The sequence below is a fragment of the Falco punctatus genome (assembly GCF_963210335.1).
Source record: "Falco punctatus genome assembly, chromosome: 5".
Classification (NCBI taxonomy): Eukaryota; Metazoa; Chordata; class Aves; order Falconiformes; family Falconidae; genus Falco; species Falco punctatus.
This window is the reverse complement of record NC_137584.1, coordinates 13,369,969-13,392,672: the sequence shown is the minus strand read 5'-3', so window position 1 is coordinate 13,392,672 and position 22,704 is coordinate 13,369,969. Positions and strand designations below refer to the sequence as shown.

Here is a 22,704-nt window from a genome sequence, read left to right as displayed (position 1 = left end):
TTCAAGAAATAATTAGGTATCCTGGAGAGATCAGAGAACAAAACATAAATAGAGTTTTCCATTCATTTCCTTCAAAATATCCTATGGTGTTAAAATCACTATCCATTAAAAGCACTTTGTATAATTTCTATAATTTAATGTTAAATAGAAAAAAGCTCCCCCAATCACCTTCATCTTAGAACCCAGAAGATACATTAAACTTTTTGAAAAATTGTTAATCACGTAATTCTCTACTAGATGTCTGACCTGGAATGCTACTATATTTCTTTTGCAGGAAAGAGGAGGATTAAAATTATGATGAGTATTAGAAACTTATCTTCTTATATATGTCATAACATTCATGTCTGATCGCTGCACAGCTGTAAAACAATGTCACCTTCCATAGAGTGAAAATCACATCATAAACCTCTTAAGCTTACTGTGGCCAATTATAAAGGACAGAGGCCTTTCATACGGGCTGCATCTAGTGTTAACTGAAGTCTAGGACAGCTTCAGTACACTAACTCCATAACGAGTCCATTTTTGACCCAGGTTACTGCCTACACTGCTTAGGAGAAGCCAACACTGGGATATCTGCTGACATCCAGACGTCTGGCATGGCCAAAAGTCAAAGGAAGCTGTTGTCAGAGGTGGAGGGGTAAAGAGCGAGGCAGCAGAAAGGAATCTGGCATGCAGTTTGGAAAGACAGGGGTGACTAGTACAAGAACTGGAGAAACTTGGAGATACTGATCAGGTTTGGCTGAGATGTATATTCTGTGAATGAGAGAGGAGAAAGGTTTCGCCTGTACAAACCATGCTGTAGAATTGTGCAAGGTCAGAAAGTTTAGTCATATCCACCTAGAGGCTTAGGTTTACTGGATAAAAAGCATACCTGGCAGGATGGAAATCCATTTTGTTCTTTTAACTCTGCTATAGACTGTGCAATGTTAACCCCTTTAGCTGCATCTTAAACTATGACTCACCATTTGTAGAACACCTTTTGAAGTGATATATACAAAACATATCCACTAATACCTAAATATATAAACCGAGGCAAGGACATTTCATCCTAGCACACCATCAATACCAACTATGGAAAATGACCCACTATTTCAGTTGGAGTCGTGTAAAAAGAATATGATAGAAAAGCTAGGTTTTAGTGATAATTTTTAGGGTAACCAAAGATAGATTTCAAGCTAAGTAAGACAAAAAATATCTTAAAAGACTCAGAAAATTATTTATATGAAAGTAATTTAAGATGCTGAAAACACTACTCATCATGAGGCTGCCTAACGTTTTAGTACTAAATCCACAGTACTTTCCAGGCTCCCTTTTTATAATGAGCAGAGACACAAAGGCACCTCCAGAACGCAACTCAGCCCAACCAACCAGGACCCCCCAGAAGTCTCTTAGAGGGGACTACAGCATCAAATCTTAGGCAGCTAGATACATAACCTCTGTTGCTAATGTTAGGAAAACATGTATTACATCCTAAATCCTTAACAACATATATATGCTGGCCTGCATATACAGTCAGGTTTGCTCAATTTGCTAGACAAGTACTGAACTTTAAGGTAAATGGTTATTTAAATGTTCCATGTTCTCTTTTCACTGCAAAACCACAGGGTGGGATACATGTTCTCCAAATGTTAGCTATGTAAAGGTTAAATAGCTGAAGAAAAAAAAGGGATGAAAAAAAGCAGGGGCAGGGGTCAGTATTTTCTGCAGGCACAATATGAAAAATTAAATCTTACTAAAATCTCAGGAAATGTGAAAGAAAACAGTTAAGCAGCTTAGGGAGCATGGCTAAATTCCACTGATTAGGAATGACACTACAGTGTTTGAGAATTGCTTCCTTTGGGCCACCTGCCATGATGACTGGCTTAGAAAGGTTTAAATCACAAATGAGTTTGCTAATTAATTGGATTGGCTAGCATAACATGAAGCAAACATAAGGTTAACCAACAAAAAAATGGGAGTGGAATGGAGAATATGTTTGAATTAGAAACAAAAGAATTTCCATTTTGGTCCAGTTGTTCTTCTGTTTTACTGAACAGATGAATAGTAAACTAAATAAACAAAAGTAAAACTCCCCCTGCCCCTGGCTCAGGTGCTAATTTAAGTTTTCTAAGGAAAAGGAATACTAGACTAGATGATAATTTTGAAAGTAATTTTCTCCTAGGGATATTTGTCATCAGTGTGGTTAAGTCTCCCAACACATGAGTTTGTCTATTTTTATTTACAGCAAGTTATCTTATCTCGTTTTCAACCATTTAATATCTCCCCTGTGAAACTGTAGATGTTTACAGACTCACAAAAGGCCAAAATTTGAATCCGCTGCTTCGTAACAATACTGTTCCAACTACATTCCAACAGTTATTAAAATAGTGACAATAACATTGAAGTAACATGGTTTACACCAAAGGATACTACAGGCTATTTGGTAAACAGTACAGAAGTATTAATTTGTCCCACAAAGTCACTGATGATTGCTTAATAGCACTCCATTGCGTAACTCCTCAAAAAACTACACGCTAGTTGAAGTGAAAATTCTCTTTCAAAACCATGTCTTTCACAAGTAGCTAAAGCTGAAAAGTCAGTCAATTCTTTAATATAACACAAATGTAGGCCTGGTTTTTTTTCCCTAGCACAGATGTCAGCCTGCTGTCTATATTAGCAGTCAGCCTTGTCATTCCCTCACAGACCTTCACTGGAGGTCCTTTCCTCTACAGTTCTGGCACTCTGGAGCTACCAGCCACACTGTCTTTCCACAGTAGTGATGTGAAGAACACGGGTAAGTGAAATGAGAAAGTGAAAAGGACCTTTATGTGGGCTGCTGCCATACAGCAATATATTAAGGGACTGAAGTTCTCCATATCCTGCAAAATATCAAGGTTTTTTCCAGCTCCAAGGAAGAAGGCCAGCCCCTATTGACTTCTACCTGAGTCTTCTATAACAAGAGTGAAATGGAACAAAAGCTAAAGGAGAAAGAAAAGAACTGAGGTGGGTGCTGAAGGAGATAATTTGAAACAGGAAGGAAAAGGACAAGAAAAATACCTGAATAGTAACCATAAAACTCTCAGGCTTTGAAAGTCCTTATAAAACTGGTTAGAAACTATCAAATGTTACAGTTGCAAGAAAATTCCAAAATCTGGAAAAAAATACAAAAATATTCAGAAGAAAAATTATCTTTAGAACAATTATAAAAGCCTTTCTCAACTTGTTTTCAAAATTTCTAGTTTAGAAATATAGAAATTTGGCAATCATGGCATGTAGAATTATTTAACTAGCAGGTTACTTTTCTTTCCTGGAAACCTAAGGGCAGAGTCCTAAAATCTGAGACTCAACCATATCTACTACATGTAAGTGCTACAGAAGAAAGAGAAAACACTCTTTATTCTACCCTGAAAATAAATACAAATTCAACCTGGACAAAAGCTCACTGAGGTTCAATAATCCAACCGTGTGTTGTTCCTAAACAAAAAGTCCTGATCATTCCAATTTTTTGTGTGGAAGTAATGTTTTTTCCAGTGTTCCCAAGAAGAAAACAGAAAACCATTCCAGTTATACACTGCCTGTAGTCTTGACCACAAGGAAGCTAAACATAGTTATTATTCAAGGCTCTTTACGGCTTCAAAATAAATAGAGATAAGTAGATTACTGTTTAATGTTCTACATGCAAAGTTACTTTATTATCAATAATTTACTTCCTTTCTTCATTTTGTATCAACCAATTTTTTTTTTATTTCTATGCTTTTGTTCTAATGTTCACATGTTTTCCAGAATGAATGCACTTTGTAAAAACAGAGAAAATAAAGGCAAGATATCCAGATGTCTTGCTGGTCTCTAGAGTGATAAACAGAAAAATCATTGTATTTAATCTTCATTAAGTATTTTTGACCAACTACAGGGTTACTAATAATTAACCTTGCATGTCAACTTGTGTTCTATGGACTGCTGATTTCGTAAATTCATGTTCACATTGAAAGGATTAAAAGCATAGTTTAGCAGATTACAGTGCATTATCAGAGTGGGCAATTACTTTAGTCTGATTCAATTATAATTCTTTTTCCTGTTACAAGTGTACAAAATATCAGCTCAATAAAAAAAAGCTGAAAACGTTTTCTAGTGCACCCAACACTTTAAACACAACAAAAATAAAGGTTTACAAGTTGAGTATATGGGAGGCTGAAGATACCTGTATTCCATCCTAGTAAGTGTATGCCCTTTTTGTATCATTCATAGGCAGCTGTGAACACAGCATTCATACAAAGATTCAGCCTAAAATAAACTTGTTCTTATGAACGAATGCATCTCACACACGATAAAGCAAACGACAGAAGAAAACAAAATCTACTACTTGGCTGACTACTGCTGTATGTTTAAGTGTTAATTCAGAGAAGATATTTCTGACCCATTAAATACCCTTACAAATATATCCTTACCAGTAACTTTCCAAGCCCTGTATGAGGATAAACCTACAAGTGCATGAGTAAGACTGTTACGTCATCGTATGGTAGCATAAGCTCAGAAAATTCCAGGAAAGTATCCCTAGTGTATCAGTGGCAAGAGAGAAGCTTGCAAAAGCAATTGGTTACAGAGCCTTGAGCCTTCTCAATGTCATCAGACTGAATTTTGGTATATGAATATTTTCTTCAAACCACTGACCTTCTCAACCCTCATAGAAGGATTAACAGCAAAGGGAAATCAGATCAGCCTTATGTAACTTCAGTCCATGCCAGGTCTGCTCTAGAGGGAACCAGAAATCTGTACCCAGCAGAATCCCTAGCAGCCAGTTGTCCTTTGTCTTCAAGACTGAGCCTTAGCAAGTGCCATCAGATCACTTTCCTTAGCACATTTATTTCCTGCAGTGAGCTACCGGCCCAGCAACAATGTCTCCAGTGTTCCGCATCTTTCTAGCGTCAAGGAAAATCTCCAGTGAAAGAAACTACATCATCAGTGTTTCCAAGTAGAGATAAATGCTATACTTCACATCACTATAGCTACATTCGTAACGCCAAGCAGAAAGGGCCAAGGCACAGGCCTGAGCAGCATCCCACCATCATCCATGATAAATGGTTAACGTGCTTTTGCTTCAGGCAAACTGGACTTTCCCAGATAATGCCCAAGAACAGTTTAGGAACACCGGCAAGAGACTGTTCCCCATTTGCAACTTGATTGCACCCAGCCTGCTCTTAGACATGAGAGGGTGTTAAGGGAGTTTAGCACTATGAAGACAAATGCCACCATGCTAGTTGACCAAGGGGGCTCCAGATAGTCTCTAGTCATTTTCTGTACTAGGTAGGACAGACAACTACCTTTCCTTCATACCTTGCCTCACTGTTAACACTACGTGCATTATAAATAGGTCTTAGCCAAAAAAAAAATCATGTTCTGAATACTTAGTCCAAATATGTTGTAATGCTTGTAATATACAGCACATGCTTCTTCAAGAGGCTGAAACAGTTAAAGAGCAAGTGATTTACTGAGAACTAGTAAATTCAAGCTTTTCAACACCAGTGGTGGGAGCTCACTGTTGCAGTGGAAGAACAGGAGTTTGGTTCCAGCTTTTTGTCACAAACCACCCTCATTCCCTCTGGGTTTTGACTCAGCATATTTAAAAACAAAGACCAGACAAACATAAACAAAGGTTTAAAATTTAATTTATTACCAAAGCCAGAAACACTCCTAGGACATCTGCTTCTGGATTTGTCTATGCAATGGTGCACATCCACCTGGCACAAAAGCGCGTTAAAGAACACCTAGTATTTACCTTAAAATTTAGCATTTGTGCTGAACGGTTAATTCATGGTTAGCTACAGCAACCGTAACTTGAAACACTGCAATATTACATACACTAAGTTATAAATTTATTCAGTACTTACTGGTGGTCCACGAGGTCCTGTTGGACCCACTTCTCCCTCTGGGCCCCGTTCACCCTGTTTTGGGGATAGGAAGAACACAATAAATCTGAAAAGTGATTTTTTGCACAATGCAAAATTTTTCATTTTTCTAGATCTTTTGCGTAAGATTAACGACCTTACCTGTTTACCAGAATTTCCCATCAAACCTGGCACCCCAGGAGGACCTCTATTTCCCTGTTGGACAAAAAATGAAAAATATTAGCTAAGCCAATGGTTTACTGTTTCATTTTAAAATAAAAAGTAAGGAAATTGTAAGGTCTAAAAAAACCCCAACAACTCAGCCTTTATTCATTTTTTAACTTCCACCTTTACCTTGGTTTTCATTTAACTTTCATCTAATTCTTTCTATTTTTTTAAAAGTCAAATTTCAGTTCTTTTGTTTTTTACGTACTGACAAATCCAGGCAGACTTGATTTCTGCTCTCAAATCACAGAAGGTAATACCATTCCATGTAATTTCAGAAAAAATTCATGTCTCAATCTAGTTTTCTTTAAAACTAAACTAAAACATTTGCATCTGAAACACTCCATAGCCTCAATCATACAACTTTCTAACTTAATTGGAATTGATGCTGCAATTCAGAGGTATGTAAATAGAGATTACAATCTCTTTGATTCAGTCAGCTTAGGGCAGCTTTAAATATTATTCTTATTACAAGATCCCTCATTTCAAACTGTAGTGAGGTACTCATGTCTCATGCCTTCTCTAGCAATGACTTCCACAAGTTTAAAAGGAAATGGCCTTTTTTAGGTATTATCTAATGCCTGGAATCATGAAAACATGTGGCAAAAGAATCATGAAAAAGCACAGGACTAGAGTTGATAAAAGAATATATTTAACTCTTTCAACCAAAGGCTTGTATCTTACCACAACAGAAAGTTAATATAATTTCACTGCATATTTTCAAACTTGATAAACACAGATACAGTATTGTCAGAAAGTCAATTCTCAAGATGATTTACCTTTGGGCCAGGAATGCCTTTCACACCTGGAGAGCCTGGTAAACCCTGAAAGAAATAACATTTACAGTGTTTATTTCTCATTAAGGGGATTGGAAATGGTGTTCAAAGACATCTTTCTCATGTTAAGGTATTTCTAGTCCTTTTTACTTGATATTGAAGCACTTCTGTCCAACAGTGGACCAAGCTTGAATTCCTTCTATTTACAAAGTAACAGATAAGCTATGAAGTAGGCTTCATAAACTGGCAAAAGGAACATGGAATCGTGAGGAGTTGTGGCTTTTTCTGGCTTAATCTAGAAACAGATTCTCAGTCCCAGTATTCTGAGACTGGAGGTAGAGAGTTTAACAGATACTATTTGTACACATTTCATGCCTCTCCTCACTTCTGTGCAACAGCTCATAGCAAGTTATAATTTTACCAAATTTTATTCCAAACTTAAGAGCTCACTTCATATTACAAATTTACTTCCAAGTTCTATTTTAATACATCTCCTTCAATATATCCTCACAGCAATTACTCCTATAGCATAGTTTCAAAGAACTTTCTATTTAGCTTTTGACAATGGACACAGTTTTCAAACTTATTCACCTAATTTATGAGGATTACCTTCTAAAAGAGTCTATAAAGCACTACCGATTCCCTACTTCACCACAGGTCATGCACTAGAAAACTTGTCCATCCCTGTTCCCACCCCCTGCACCCCACCCCACCTCCCAGAAAGAACCATGAACGTGATGCACTTCAGATGTTCTGAGCCTGCAGAATAACAAGAGGAGATGACTGTTCATCTAAGGTATGTTAAACTAGCAGGTCACCCCTTCCTCCTCACCCTGGGAATGAGTCTGGCCCTAGTCAGTAACAATAAAACCAGCACTAATTGTGGGGTCACACCATAATATCCACAGGGTTTCAAACACGAGAAAACCTAAAAGAATTGGCATAGTGGCCACAAACAGTTTGTAAGACCAAGCTCCTCGCTACGGTACTGTGAGGAGATTTAGCCTTTTGTGCAGAAGTTTTGGATACACATAATAGAATTTCCCCTTGCATTACACAAACTCTTTCTGAGCCTTTTGCTTAGGTTTTCACTTAAATTACTCCAACACCAGCAGCAAACTAACCTACATAGGGCCTTTCTGTGGTTTGGACCGAGCCTAACTTTCAAAGGTAAAACACCAGATACTTACTGGCAGTCCCTGAAGCCCTGCATCACCTGGAGCTCCAGGTTTTCCTGGTTCACCCTGAAAAATAATTTAAGTTGTAATTTATGCAAATCAAACAAAAGGGAAAATTTTATTTCTGGAACACAGCTGGAGCACTTTTGGATCTGTAGGATGGGAAAGTTCATTCAATTACCCTAATAATGTGCATAAAGCCACACAGCAGCACAATAAAAAGCCAAAAATGAGTGAACAAATCTAGGGCACTATCAAACTCAGATATATGCCAACTGTGCCTTACTTTTGCTCCAGGCATTCCAGGGATCCCTTCCCGGCCATCGACTCCTGGTAAGCCCTTGAAAGAGTGGGGGAAAATATTTAATGTATTGTTGGAGAGATTTTGCCAAAGCACTATGATATACAAATTAGCATGACATGAAGAAATGAAATATACATACAGGCTCTCCTTTTGGCCCAGGGAGACCATTTATTCCTCTTGTACCTTGAGGACCCTAAGAATAATTGTAATTTTTAAAATTGAAAATAAACACATTGAAATGTCAGATGCAAAGAATGCCAACACATACTCATTCAGATATGCATTACTTTGAGAGTACCAATTACGTTGTATGTTCAGATGCTATAAGTAACCAACGTTTGCAAGTCAACATGAGACAAAATTCGCCTGTGCTTACCCTTTCTCCCTTCGGACCTGCCTCTCCTAGCAAACCTCTCTGTCCTTGATCTCCCTATAGGAAAGAAAAAAAAAAAAAAAAGGCTATTTTAGTAATAAAACCAGAATAAACTTACTTGTACTTATTAGCTAAAACCTCTAGTAAATCAACAGCAGTACAGTTCACACATGGTTAGAGCAGACAACTCAAAATCATACTATATTTAAAATTGCAAGGTTTTTTAAACGTAGCTGTCAGCTACATTTTAAAAAACACAGCTCAAGCTATCCCCTAGGAATCCACAAGTGTCTAAGTAAAAAGGACGCTGCCCTCACTTCATCAACCCATACAGATACTGGCTATTCCAAGCACAAATTCCAGCTGGGGGCAGGAAGCAGGGAAGAATTAAAAATAAAAATAAGAATCCACAAACAAAATTACGCCAAACGAACAAAAGGGCACAAAAATTTCCCTGTACAGGTTTTGTTATAATAAATGTTTTCCAGTTCAAAACCTGAAAAATTCCAAGCTACCCTAATGCACAGTAGCACTCAGAATAAAGAGGTAAAAATAACATACTAAGAGGGTACAATGTGTTCATCTACCCCATAATTCCTTGGGGACAGTAAGAGATTCTGGACTTGACATCATGTCATATCATTTATTCACCTGTAGGGAATCAATAGAATTGGGTTAATCAGAGGCTTTTCTGATTCACAGCCACAAAGTTTCAGAACTTAGCATCTAGCTGGGTAGACTGTGGAAAGTGTTTGGCTAACATGCACTCAACTTACAGGTGCACCAGGAAGACCTTGGGGTCCAGGCTCACCATCAAGCCCACGAGCTCCCTACAAAAAAAGTAGATAACACAAGACATTAAAATGAAGTGCTGAAACACTACCAATGTGATTTAAATTGCTCTAATGAAAAAAAAAGGGGAGGGGGGGATTTTGGCAAACTTTTTATTTATTTATTTGTCGTGGTTTTATGTGGAGTTATGAAAGCAAATATTTTTAACTATGTGAAAATGTCATTAAAAAAAACACATTCAGTTCATTCTCTAAAAAAATACCAGACAGCGAGGAGGTAGACTCTTTCACACTACCTCAGAAAACATGTGTCTTCCTTAATAATATTATATATATAACCTTCACCACATAACAGAATAGCATTAAAATGTGACGAGAAATGAAGTGCAGTGCAGCTATTTTTATCACATGTGTTTCAAGGAAAGAATGCAATTGCTAACCTGTAAGTAATTTTAAATGGAGAGAACAAAACGTGTTTTGAAAAAGATTTGCAGACAATAAGAAACTTCTTTGTCAAGCCGATGTAGTAAATATTTCAAACAGACAAACAGCACAAAAGTCCAGGCAAATAACCATGAAGAATTAGAAGATACAAAGGCCAGAAAAGCAAAGTAAGATAGTAACAGGCTAGCAAATGTGTCCAAGAGGTTAACAAGAAACACTCACAAGAAGACTCATAAACAGGGTAAATTTAATGTTCTTTCTGAGCGTAGATGATCAAAGAATAAGGTTTCCATGGTTTCATTTCTGGAGAAGGAGACAATGGCATGATCGCTACATTTTAATCCTTCCAGAAATTTTTAACATATAGAATTAGCTAGATCATAAGAATAGAAATATGTCAATTTTGATACAACAGTTAGAAATACTTCGATGAACACAGTTAGAAATACTTTGATGAACAGCAGGAACATTACCCCAGCAAGGTCACAGACCATATAAACATGAATCCCACTGACAGCAATTTAAGACACAAAAGGTGCAAGAGACAAAAAGAATGTAAAAAACCCTAACTCTCAATAAGAAATCCTGACAAAAACTGGGACAGTGGAAGCAAAAGGCTTCAGGAAGATGCAATTCACAGGAGGGATTACTTAATAAATTTTAGCTTTAAATAAAATATGCTGTAGTTTATAACTGTTACACCTTGCTATCTTGCTAACTACATACTTGCACACATGCCAAACTACTATAAATTCAAGGATCAGAGGGGAAAGGTGTGAAAAGTACATGCACTTCATTAAGGAGAAGGACCAGCCTGCCTTTCTTCCTAACCAGAAGTACAGAAGCTATGGAAACACAGCTGGCAGGAAAAAGAAAATGCAGAGGGGGGGAAAGAGAAATTTAAATAAGCTTTAAAAACATTCAGGGGTGTATTTCATTTTTTTTTATCCAGGCCATTTTATGGAAAGAAAGGTTAATACTCACTTTGGTACCTTTAGGTCCCATTATACCAGTTATACCTCGGACACCTAGGATGCCCTGAAAATGAAAAGTATATTCAAATTACCCTTAAATCTTTTCATCAGAACTGCCCTGGTTTTCAGGCAGAAGACTCAGAGTTCTGCATGCTTTCTTTATGTTTATTTTACTATTTTCTTCATATAGAAGGAGAAATCCAGCTACTTCTATATTAGAATATTTAATCTACATTTTGAGATTTCAATAATTTAAGACTTTTTAAAAGAATAACAAAAATACCAAGTTGAATTATACAACCACAAATGTGCCTTAAGAACTGAAAAAAAACCCCACTGATTTCTCCTCTTGGTTACCACAGAGCTGAAGCATTCCCCTTGTGCAGCCTGTGTGACAGGAATACATGAAGCCAGATTTGCAAAAGTGCTAAATTGTCTTAAGTGGGGTATAGGACAGATGCAGGAGAAAGGTACCATGAAAGTTTATAGAACTGTAGAGGTAGACAAAACTGGGCAAGGTTTTTCAGAATACAAGCAGTAAATCTGTATGCTTGCCACACAGTGAGAGGCTGGACTGAGCAGACCTCCTAGTGCAGCAGGATGTATCATAGCTATCATCACTTCTCTTCAAAATACAGTTTTGTGGGAACTTTGGCTTCAATTTTTTTTCCCTTTTCCCGAGAGACCGAAACTACATGACATGCCTGACATGCCTCTTCTCTGCAGAAAGACCAAACCCTCAGCCATAACGTGTTTGTCCTGCAACAAGAACTACAACTGTTAATGAAACAGCCACAGGGACTTCAACACAGGATAGGCAAACCTACTCTCTGACCAGACTCTAGATGTGGTAGCCCTTTTATTTGCTCCTAACGAAGTTAGATGGAATCTTGCACAGAACACTTAAAAGATTTGTCAGCCCAAAACATGAGAAAAATCATGATAATGCAACAGTGACTACAGCAGCCCAACAAGGGAGAGAGCCATAGTCTAATCCTTGTTCCAAAATCAGAGACAGAAGTAGGCGCGTGGTACCCCCTACTTTCTATCAACAGCAACGCTTCTCCCAGAGGTGGCTGTCCTTGTCAGGTCTTCTTGCCAATGCATTACATAAAAGTGTTGCATTGCAGGTGCTGCTGAGAAGACCAGATTCCTAATCCCTTCTATGGACCTCAGCCTTACATTTGTTCATGTAAGAAACATACAAGAAAATACAACAGTCTACAGCCTCTCCGTCTGTGCTCTAAAGCATTTTCTGTGCTCTTTTCCATAGGTTGTCTATCTGACATTGCTTTCTGCATATTAGGAATCCTACATTTTAATAAGAAACAATTATTTTAAAGCTTGTTTGTAAGGTCACCAACTGGTGAAACAGTGATGTGAAAGGAGTAATGCATTAAAAAAAAAAAAAAAACACAAAACAAAAAGGTAAGTCAGGTTCTTCATTCTACTGTGTTATTTCATAAGAATTAAAGAACTTTGCCATAAACTGAGTTAAACCAATTTGTTCCCACAGGCCCTTCAGATAGCAAAAGCTGCATCTTACACAATTACTTTCTCTGCACCAGGGCACCAAGGATACTTTTTTCAGTATCAGACATAAGGATTACACCCTTTCCTTTACTTAGTCTCTGTTCTTTCTTTATCTTTCTCTAGTCCTAATCCAGGGGGTTATGTTGTTTTATGTTCATAGAGAATTCTGTAATTTAGGACTGGGATGTCATGTGTCTCAACATAAACCCCTGTATAATATCACATCTGGACACCAACAGCATTAAAGAAACAGGTTCACACCTAGGAAAAAAGCACAAGATCCCATCAAAAAATAAACTATAGAAATTACATGTGTCATGCCTATTTCTCTTACTTAGAATGACACCTTTATTCTGTTCCCTATTGCCTGTTCAGCTGTGGTAACCGTAAGAGCTCCTCACAAGGAAACAAGCTGAGGAGGTATGTACCAGGACAAAGAAATCAAGAGGAACAGGACAAGAAAATGATTTTAAAATCATAGATGTGATTGAAGGATGCTTCTTTGGCATGCAAAAAGGTGAAAAACTTAAGAAAAAATAAAAATTAAAAAAATATGTTTTTCAGTGGCTGCTACTTCATCTGCAAGTCTTAGCTAAGCCTAAATTTCACAGATAACCATGTTTTAAACAAACACTAGCTTTGCAAGGATGAAGTCGGAGTCATCAAAATTATGGAAAGGAAAGCCAAGAAAAAAAAAAAAAAAAAGACAGACAAAACCCACCCAATTATTTACACAATCTAAGCACAACACAAAGTTTAGGACATGAAACACCTTTTAAAATAAGCCTTTCCATATAACTATTTAGAGCTTTGTTCCAAGTGATAATGTAGCTTTTTGGAGGGACTTAAATAATTCTACTTTGACTCAGAGATGATACAGCAGAGTAAAGAGAAAGGTGTGCAGAGGTTTTATAATATCTGTTTTCTTACAGTAACAAGAAAAAAAAGATATGACCTAATAAAGCAAATGGGTAGCACTATTTAAAAGGAAATGCTTTACTGGAAGGCCTTGAGCTCCCACTTCACCACTGGGTCCTTGGTCCCCTTCTTCACCCTGGGAAAGCAAAAGGAATACATCTGTAGCTAATCCATATCACGCATATTGCTCTGTCATTGTAGGAGGTACATTTACTACTTACTGGGTTTTGTCACTATATCCTGCTTGAAGGAAATCCAAATGAAGTCACACTACTTCCACAGAACAGACAGATACTCGTTTAGGTTCACATTCCGTTCAACTATCAGTCAAAAGGGTAATTTCAAAGCAACCCCAGTACAAAGAAGAATAATGATGATAACCAGTCATTCCTTTTTTCCTTTATGTTAATCTCTTTAGGCTTTCTAGTTCTTTTAGACTAGAAGTGTAATGAAGGTATACTCATATATGTGAATGGACTGGATATACTAGTAGCTCTGCATCACAATATTACACTGGTGGTCAGAATTTTTTGAAAATTAAAGTGATAAAGCTCCTTAACTGATCAAATGCCTATTTGATTAGATGATAACCTCTCTCATACAATGACAGTGCACACTAATGGGCCAGTACTTGCTGCCCGTTTAATTTGCAAAAAGGGATGAGACAACGGTTCAACATCCAGGAAAAAATAGGCAAGTTGTTTCTAATAAATTCTTTTCAAAATGCTTAGGAATAGAGAGCACAGGGGTTTTTTAGAAAACTTCTCTGATGCTTTTCCTTTAGCATTGAAATATGGACAAAGGCTGTGCAAATCTTCTCAACTTTTCTTACATATATTTCAATATTAACCAAGGTTAATTCAAATGAAACACCTTAAAAGAGTTTACATTTCAGTCTGCAAGCTGAATCAGACTTGGCCTCTTTACTGTAGTTATAAATCTTTCTTTGCCTATGAACTTATACTGTGCCCTTTCCCTCACAAATACATTTTTCTTCCTTCTCATTCTTCCTGTTACTACTCATCCGTGCTACAGAACAATTTACTTGGTAAATCCATAGAAATCTGTATTTAAATGTTTGGAAGTTTTCCAATTAATACATTTTACTTCCAAAAAATAAAGTTTGCCACAAGTTCCATAGTAATTACATTGAATGAGCAACATAAAAAGCAAGAAGAGTATGACTCCTGCGTCATAGTAAATACAGAGCACAGATGACTGAAGAATAGGCATATGCCTTTGGTTACAATTAATCAATTTTTTGGTAATTATAATTAATTATTTGGTATTATTAATTGTTTGGTAAAACAATAGTTCTAACAAAACATAATACTGTTTTTGAAGAAGAGGTTAAACTACTATTAGCTTGCTAAAAACAACAGCAGGTTTTCCTTTTATTTTTTTTCTTTTTACCTTATAACCTTGTTTTCCTGGTTCACCAGACTCTCCTTTTGAACCTTTCTGTCCCTAAAATAAATGTAAAACCCAAAATAAATAAATAAATATAAATTATTCAAAATTATAAAACTGAGTTTTGCAAAACAGACACAGACTCCTCAGAACTATCTTGCTGTTCCCTCTGCAATCCCCATTCAGCACTGCTTCCTCAGCTATCTAGTTAACACCATATATTAAGTACCATGTTCAAAAAAAACCTGCTCCCAGATCTAACAAGACTGTATTTCTAGGCATTTAGTATTCCTTCTTACGTTACCCTATAACGCTTTCCTCAGGCCAACGGTATTCCTAGAAACCAGCAAAGAACACATTAAAAAAAAAAAATCTTACCTGAAATGAGACTCAGAAAGTGTTAATTTGCATCTAATATGTTATAGGTCTCCCACGAAGAGAGAAAGAAGGAAAAAAGGCTAAGAATTTGGGGAAATATTTAGTTTCTGGAGTCAGACTACAAACAGTCCAGAAATTAAATGTAGCAATTCTTCACATACTCTAATCCTTTCAGGACCACACATAAATTTTATGCTGAAAATTACAGCAGCAGTAAGAGATTTCAACAACAGGAGGTTATTTTAGCAGTCAAGAGTTGAAATAACCCTAAGCATCGATGCTGATGCAATGTTGCCTTCAAATTAACAATGAACTGCCCTTTTGTCAAGTCAGCAATTACCTTCCCCAGTGCCCTGAGACAGTATCTTTGTAAGGGATGCTTGAACAAACAGATTCTCTTACCTTCATTCCCATTAAGCCAGCATGTCCTGGGCGGCCAGGTGGACACGCATTGGGACACTGGAAAAGCATCAACATAGTTACTGTCACATATGTTGAATAAGGTTGTCTGAGACTACTTTAAAAAAATCACAGACAACTATCTTACCAACAGGTCACCGTCTTGCAGGCCAATTGTTCCCTAAATTAAATGAAATTAATCCAAGTCAGTAAAAAAGAAATAACCAGACTGACTCATTAGTCATTAGATGAAACAGAAAATACTACTATCTAAAGCTGGAATCAGATGTATAATCTCCAACATAAAAAGAACCTAAAGTATAGGATTTTATTCTAGGTTTGCAGATAACTGCAGAATCCTGTCCTTTAACTTAGATCAGCTTTTCTGAAAAACAAAATATTTCGTTTGGGTTTTAAGCTACCTAAAATATATTTCCTGTTAAATATAGAGCAAATATATCCAAACCCCGTGAATTTCCAACAGAACCCAAGACAATTTCATTAATAAGGATAATCTTTACTTTTCCAACTTACTAACATTCAGCAAAAGATGATCTATACAAAGAAAATAGACTTCCCACAACACAAGTGTTGGTAGATGAATGAGATATCTGGCAGTTAATGGAATTGCAATAAACTAGAGATCACTGTACGACAAGATGGACTCAGTGGGGGCAAGGCCATTCCTCATATTAAATGAAATACTTGATGGAAGCTAATGGGATGCTTATGAAGCACAACAGGGAGAAATATGATTTCACAGCAGCAGCTGGCTTCTCTAAAGCTCAGTGGGAGGGAAAACATTGTTTCAGAGAGAAATACAGGGGAGTTTAAGGAATTATACAGAAGGATTATACAGATTATATTTATTATATACAGGACTATACAGAAGGATTTTTAAAAATCTGAGAGTATGTTTGGCTGAACAATGTCATCAACTGGAGTGTGATTGTGGCACTTCAGAAATCTAAAAAGAACAAAACTTTCATGGAATAGAAGCAGCAAAGGCCATTATTAAGAATTTGGTTTTACTTGTCTCCTAATACTCTTCTCCACTTGACCATTCATGTGTTTCACAATGGCTTTGCCAATTCTCTGGCAATTTTCATGAAAACAAGAAACATGGCATAAATAAAGCATATGGATTTAGGATCTGTCCAGCAGAGGAACAGCACAGATTTTAAAAGACATTATGATGACACATATTTTGCAGCAGTTTGCCTTTGACAACACTGAGCCTCCGATATGTCTGCCAAACACTCCATTTTATCTCTCTGGGCAGGTAAATAGTCACAAAACAAAGGCATAACACACATCCTTCTCCCAAGAGGCTCAAAGAAGATAACCACTCCCCTAGAGAGTCAAAGCACTGATGTAAAGCTTTCTTCTATCCCTTGCAAGTAGTAGGACTGATTGCAAGGGAGACATTAGATCTTAACTCACCTGGGAGTATATATTTCTGGCTCATGAGCCAAATACCATTTTTTTCTGCTCCTAACAGAGAAAAGTCTACCTCTGCTAAAGTACTACTGGTGAGGCCCAACAAAGTCTACAATTACAGTAATACTATGATTCACAGGGAAGTTTAAAACCTATACAAAGCTACAGTTTAAGACCATTAGCAGAAATGGGAAGACATCATGGCACAAGTTACAGTTTGCATTTCAAACTATATTTTAAAACCATAAAGACTAGAAACTTGTTCACTGAACAGAAGATCATATGTTGATACGATTAAATGAGTTTTATCTCAGGCTTTGAACACAAGCCTCTAGGTATTATGAATTAATATATTCTGCTGAAATCCTAGTCAGTATTCACCTGTAGGACTTGAGAAGTTTTGTTCAATCAACAATACATAGTTTAGACATTAGCACATATTAAAGGAAATCACTTACCCGAGGACCTGGTGGTCCTGGTGGCCCTGGTGGCCCCCTTTTTCCTGGATCTCCCTAAAAAAGGGTAAAATAATGTTGTTGATTCAAAGCAATAATGACAACCATCAATTACATACTCATACCACACAACAACAGTGAGAAGTTAAGTAGCTACAGAAGGAAAGGCTAGGTATCCAATTAAAACCCGTAACGCGGCTCCTACAGTAGAATGGGAAAACTGATCTTTTAGTAGAATAGAAGCCATGTTGTGGAATAAGACCTACAAAAGAACAACACATTTTCAGCTGCTTTAGACAGCTGAAACATCTGACCACAGGATCACCTATGCACACTTCTTTCTATCTTATAACTGCTAATTAAGTTCTGAATTTAAAAAAATTCTAGTAACTAGCATAAGTGCCCAAAGCACAGAAAGGAAAAAATCCCCTTTTTCAGAGCCCAAGATGAATTTACCAAGACAGAATCTTCAGCTGTTTGTGAACTTATGATGACCAGTGCTTTCAGAAGTAAAGACAAGACAGAACCTCTGCAAATAATTTTTTGCTGAATGCTGAATAAATCTGATAATCTGACAGGGAGCACGTTTTTACTTAACACTGTCATTTCAAAATCATTTTTGATATCGTATTAAATTATAAATAAAATTAACAAGATTAATATAGAAAAAATATTCATTAATTCTCACAATACGTGAGCTATAGAGCCATAAGTTTAGAAACACTAAAAAGGAGTATTTCTTTTCCACAAAGTGTATAATTACATTGTGGGACTCCTTATCACAGTGTGTTGTGGAGTTGTCTGGTATAAATGGATTCAAAAAGGGACCGACTACATTGATGGCGGATAGGCCCATATATAGCTTTTGAAAGACAGCACAAATGTAATTTCTGATTCAGGCAGTCTCTGACCTGCCAACTGCCAGAATGTGAGACAGTATGACCAAAAAAATTGTCATTTTACAAATATTCTGCACGCTTCCCTAGGTATCCATTATAGCCCTTACTACAGACAAGAAATGAGCTAGATGGATCATCTTCTGAAACAGATTGGCAGCTTTCAATGTTCTTTTTTTATATTCATTTATATGACTAAACAAAACATACAAGGAGAGGTATGCATCAAAAAGTATGCTTCATTAAACAAAATTTTAAACGTTAGTTCAGATTTCAAGTAAAAAATTAACAATTGGTTTCAATTTGCATTTCAGTGGTAAAGTATGGAGTCAAAATATAACAGTGTGCTGAAACCGAATGCACAGTTTAGCAGTAAGGTCAGTAGATGGAGTCACACAAAATGAGACTAAGAAGAAATATTGAATTGCCATGTTCACTGATACACAAATGCAAAACAGAAATAGTATGTGGTCATGTACCGTAAGTATATGTAAGAAGACAGGAGAAAAACTAAAGGTCTGCATATAATGTTAAGTTTTACATTTCCTGTATTTCTGGCAGGTTTTCTTTTTGATTTTAGCTTTCCTTGAATAAGAGGCAAAGGAGAGTATGGAACGCTACATGAAACATTTAATTCTGATCTAATGGGTTGGGCCTGACTTTGTGCCGTTCATTGTTCTTTATTTCTGATGAGCTTCAAACAGGATTTTAACTCTATCAGTGACCACTGTAGCAGAATGCAATGTTTTCCAGTGCTGTTATAACCAAAAATGTTTAGATGGCATAGTAATTATTCATTTATTTTCTATAATTACCTTGTAGCTATTGAATAAGCCTACATTTTTAGCATAGTAGTACTTACAGGTGGACCAGAACGACCTACTTCTCCAGGAAGTCCTGCTGCCCCAGCTGGACCCTATAACAACCAAGGTAAATAGTATTTTTAAACCATACAATACCTCTATAACAAGCATCCAAGAACAATCTATGCCTTCAGACACCAGTATTCTTGCTTCACATATCACAAACCTAAGCAACCTCATTAGTAGCTGAAGAAATCATACATAACAGACATAGAACATAAGGATTAAAAATCTCTTTTTTCACTTAATTACTTTTTATTACAGTATAATAGCTTTATTGACTATTTAAACAGATTTATTAAACTGTATATTTATGAATCATAAGAATGATACTTACAGGTGGTCCAAGGAGCCCCTTGCCCTGTGAAACATGGAAAAGATTAGAAATATGGGGAGAGTTACACACCTAGTCAAGCTGTTTGCCAAGAACAGAGTATTTGGGATAAAGAGGTACAAAAATCCTCATGTTTGATTCTGCAAAATAATTTTGAAAACTTGGGTTTAACTAATGTTAAATATCTATTTTATTATTAAGTAATCAGTATTAGGAGAAAGATTAAATTACTGATTAAGTTGCCTTGCAGTATCATTTATTTCCACATTTTTTCCAACCCATATACTTCCACAAAGGAATGAAAACATTAGCCTTTGGGTTTAGCTAATGATTAATAGCATGATCAACACACCTATTCTATAATAATTTCCTTCTAAAAATGCATTTAAGTGGATAATAAAAGATACTTCTTCTTTGTTTTGCCATTGCTTCCCTGAGGTCTAAATCCTTTAAGCTAGCGCATTTTGGTAATCACAAAGAACACCAAACTGCTCCTGTTTACGTTTTTCATCAGTATTGCTCTAAATCATTCTAATGAGAAGTGTCTAAGATACAAATCTGTTTATGCCTACTCAGACAATACACTCCCTCTAAGAAAACTGATCTTCAAGAGATCAGATTTAATAAAGCACCTAGGCTGAGTGGAGTTTCAAAGCCACAGAATATCATACCAGGATTGTATCTACAAGGTTGTCTTTAGAAAACTTGGTTTAACACAGGGAAATTTTCAAGCATTTATCAGAGTCATTCCATTTTGACCATTTAATACTCAGCAGAAAGTAAACTTTTTCACCTTGGATAACCTACATAATTCCTTTGCTATTACTTAAGGTCCCTTGCTGCAATTCATTATATTATACATGTCTATATTTCACTATACAGATCAAACTTTCACTGTATCACATACCTGATATTCTAGTATCACCTGCCTCTGAAAGAAGGAAACTGACTTGCTGACAAGCCCCCAACAGTGGCAGGGCAAGTCATTGATACTGAAAGCAGCAGCTACTGTGTCCAGCCCCTACACAGGGCCAGGAGAAGCCAGCCTCCCTCCTCTGCCCACTTCATTGCACCTCCTTACCCCCCTAATTAGGACTCCAAGAAGCAGGGGCTCTCCCCCAGCAACCCATGCCTCCTCCTCATCCAGCTACTCCACCCTTCTGACCATGAACTCCCTGCAAGCAAAGTTGCGGACTTGAGAGCTCCAGAGAAATCAGCCAGGAAGGACCGACACAGAGCAGTTAATGATCCCAACCAGCTGCCCATGTTCCTGCCTGTGTCTGTGTCCTAAAGGGGAAGCCTTTCCAGGCAGCCTAGGACTACAGCCTTACATCCTCAGATGCCTGCTGCCGGCTTTGGAGGTGCTTAACCTGACCCACAGAGCACAAGGAATGCATGTACATGGGCAGTAATACACATTCTGTAATCACCTGGTTCAGAGACACTTATCCTATGGATTTGTTAAGTACCTCCCATTATCAGCACAGACCTGCTGCCATCCACCAGAATCACATGCCAGTATTTGTATGTGTACCCCATGGCAGAAGCTGTGCTTTAGTAGACTTTAACATATTTTTAATTTCTCTGTCACTAAATCCACACAACACACAACCCATATGTCAGCTCTGTAAAACACTAGCAATGTATCAACTATTAGAAAACTTAGAGGAAACTTAACAGGAAGAATGGATTGAAGGGTGCAATACATGCACTGAATGTAGCAGTCCCAGGTCCATTTACCAGGGCCAGATCAGAGACATCAGCATATCTGGTGGTAAATTACTTGGATTAATCAGAAGTATTCTACTAATTTTTTAAATCTGCCATTTGAGAGACTATCCACAAAACAGATAAGAAAAGGTGAACAAATTAAAACTGAATGATAGAAGGGAAAAACAGAGGAAAGGGAGGGTAAAAGAACATAAATTAAGATTTCTGGGATACATTCTGGGCAAGAAAGGGAGACAGAAGCAGAAAAGCAAATGCTGCATGTAAAACGTTAGATATGTAATATTCTTTCTTTCAGTTACCCTGAAGTCCCAACTTGGCCAATAAATTCCAGTGGATGAGCTTGAAAAACAGTGATAATAATTTAAAGCTAATTAACATTGTAGCCGAAGCTTCTGACTTTCTATTTACATTGAGCATTTTAACAACTTAAGCAAGGGGGTTTTTTGTGAGAAATGAAGTCTTTGGGTAACCATCCAGAGACTACTCCACATGCAAAAGGTCACTGACTGAATTCAATGCAGTGCATAATTACACCTAAACACTCAATTAATCATGTAACTAGTATGCAGACTCATAAGTGTGCTCACTATGTTTCTAGAAACTAGGTCTCATGGATGAAGCCAAAGACCTGCAAAGGTTAAACAGCCCCATTACTTCACATTTGTTGTAACAACTTCTCAAAAAGTCTTTGAATCTGAGACTTGGAGCCATCATGCTCCAGCATTACCACATCTACCTTTTTTTTTTTATTTTTTTTTTTTTTTTTAATTAGGTTTCATTACTCTAAGTTTAATCTCACTAAAGGTGAGATGACCGATGTTGGCCATTTTGAGAAACTTTAATGAACTGACTTCAGCAGCTTAATGGCATTCATCAAAAGGAAAGCCTGTGTAAATGGAATTTCCCCAAGAGAATTATTCTGAGCATTAATCTTTCCATATGAATTCAGCATGTACGGGTTAACAACCACAGAGCTAACAAATCAAACACTAGGCTTCTTCCTAAAAATGCAAGGTCTGAGGATTAACCTTTACCTTAATAATTACAAGGGTAATGACAGGAGGTGACTAAGTAAATCTACCTTTTCTTTACCTTTAAATAACTAAGAATTCTCATTTCCTCATTATAAATATTCCTGCAGATTCGCCTTTAAATACAAGGTCCAGTTGCTTATTAAGCAGAGGCAGAACAACTCCAAAGGCAATCCCTACTGAGGTTCACTGAAGCGTTACCAGCCTAAGCCTGAGTTACAGGGCAAACAAAAACCACTGAAGTTTGAACAATGCTCCAAAATCTCATCAGATTTATTGCTTTTACAGTCTCAAAATATGGTCACGAAAGACCTGAATTAGGTAAGTGTTTCTCCGAATGGAATCAGCATTCCACCTTGACAAGTTGGTGTCATAATAACTTCTCCACTT

At 36.9% G+C, this 22,704-nt stretch overlaps 1 protein-coding gene across 2 annotated transcripts in view; it reads right to left on the bottom strand.

Moving 5' to 3' along the window:
- The window catches only part of COL9A1 (collagen type IX alpha 1 chain), a 96,476-nt gene that overhangs the window by 27,270 nt on the left and 46,502 nt on the right, over nucleotides 1-22,704 (bottom strand). For both annotated transcript variants that reach the window (XM_080388842.1, XM_080388841.1), the window contains 16 exons: nucleotides 19,556-19,579; nucleotides 19,218-19,271; nucleotides 17,463-17,516; nucleotides 15,713-15,745; nucleotides 15,568-15,624; nucleotides 14,791-14,844; nucleotides 13,460-13,513; nucleotides 10,937-10,990; nucleotides 9,494-9,547; nucleotides 8,721-8,774; nucleotides 8,484-8,537; nucleotides 8,327-8,380; nucleotides 8,053-8,106; nucleotides 6,866-6,910; nucleotides 6,024-6,077; nucleotides 5,865-5,918 (listed from right to left, as the gene is read on the bottom strand). In XM_080388842.1, coding sequence (XP_080244968.1) covers nucleotides 5,865-5,918; nucleotides 6,024-6,077; nucleotides 6,866-6,910; nucleotides 8,053-8,106; nucleotides 8,327-8,380; nucleotides 8,484-8,537; nucleotides 8,721-8,774; nucleotides 9,494-9,547; nucleotides 10,937-10,990; nucleotides 13,460-13,513; nucleotides 14,791-14,844; nucleotides 15,568-15,624; nucleotides 15,713-15,745; nucleotides 17,463-17,516; nucleotides 19,218-19,271; nucleotides 19,556-19,579 — 807 coding nt within the window. The remainder of the gene's footprint in view (nucleotides 1-5,864; nucleotides 5,919-6,023; nucleotides 6,078-6,865; nucleotides 6,911-8,052; nucleotides 8,107-8,326; nucleotides 8,381-8,483; nucleotides 8,538-8,720; nucleotides 8,775-9,493; nucleotides 9,548-10,936; nucleotides 10,991-13,459; nucleotides 13,514-14,790; nucleotides 14,845-15,567; nucleotides 15,625-15,712; nucleotides 15,746-17,462; nucleotides 17,517-19,217; nucleotides 19,272-19,555; nucleotides 19,580-22,704) is intronic.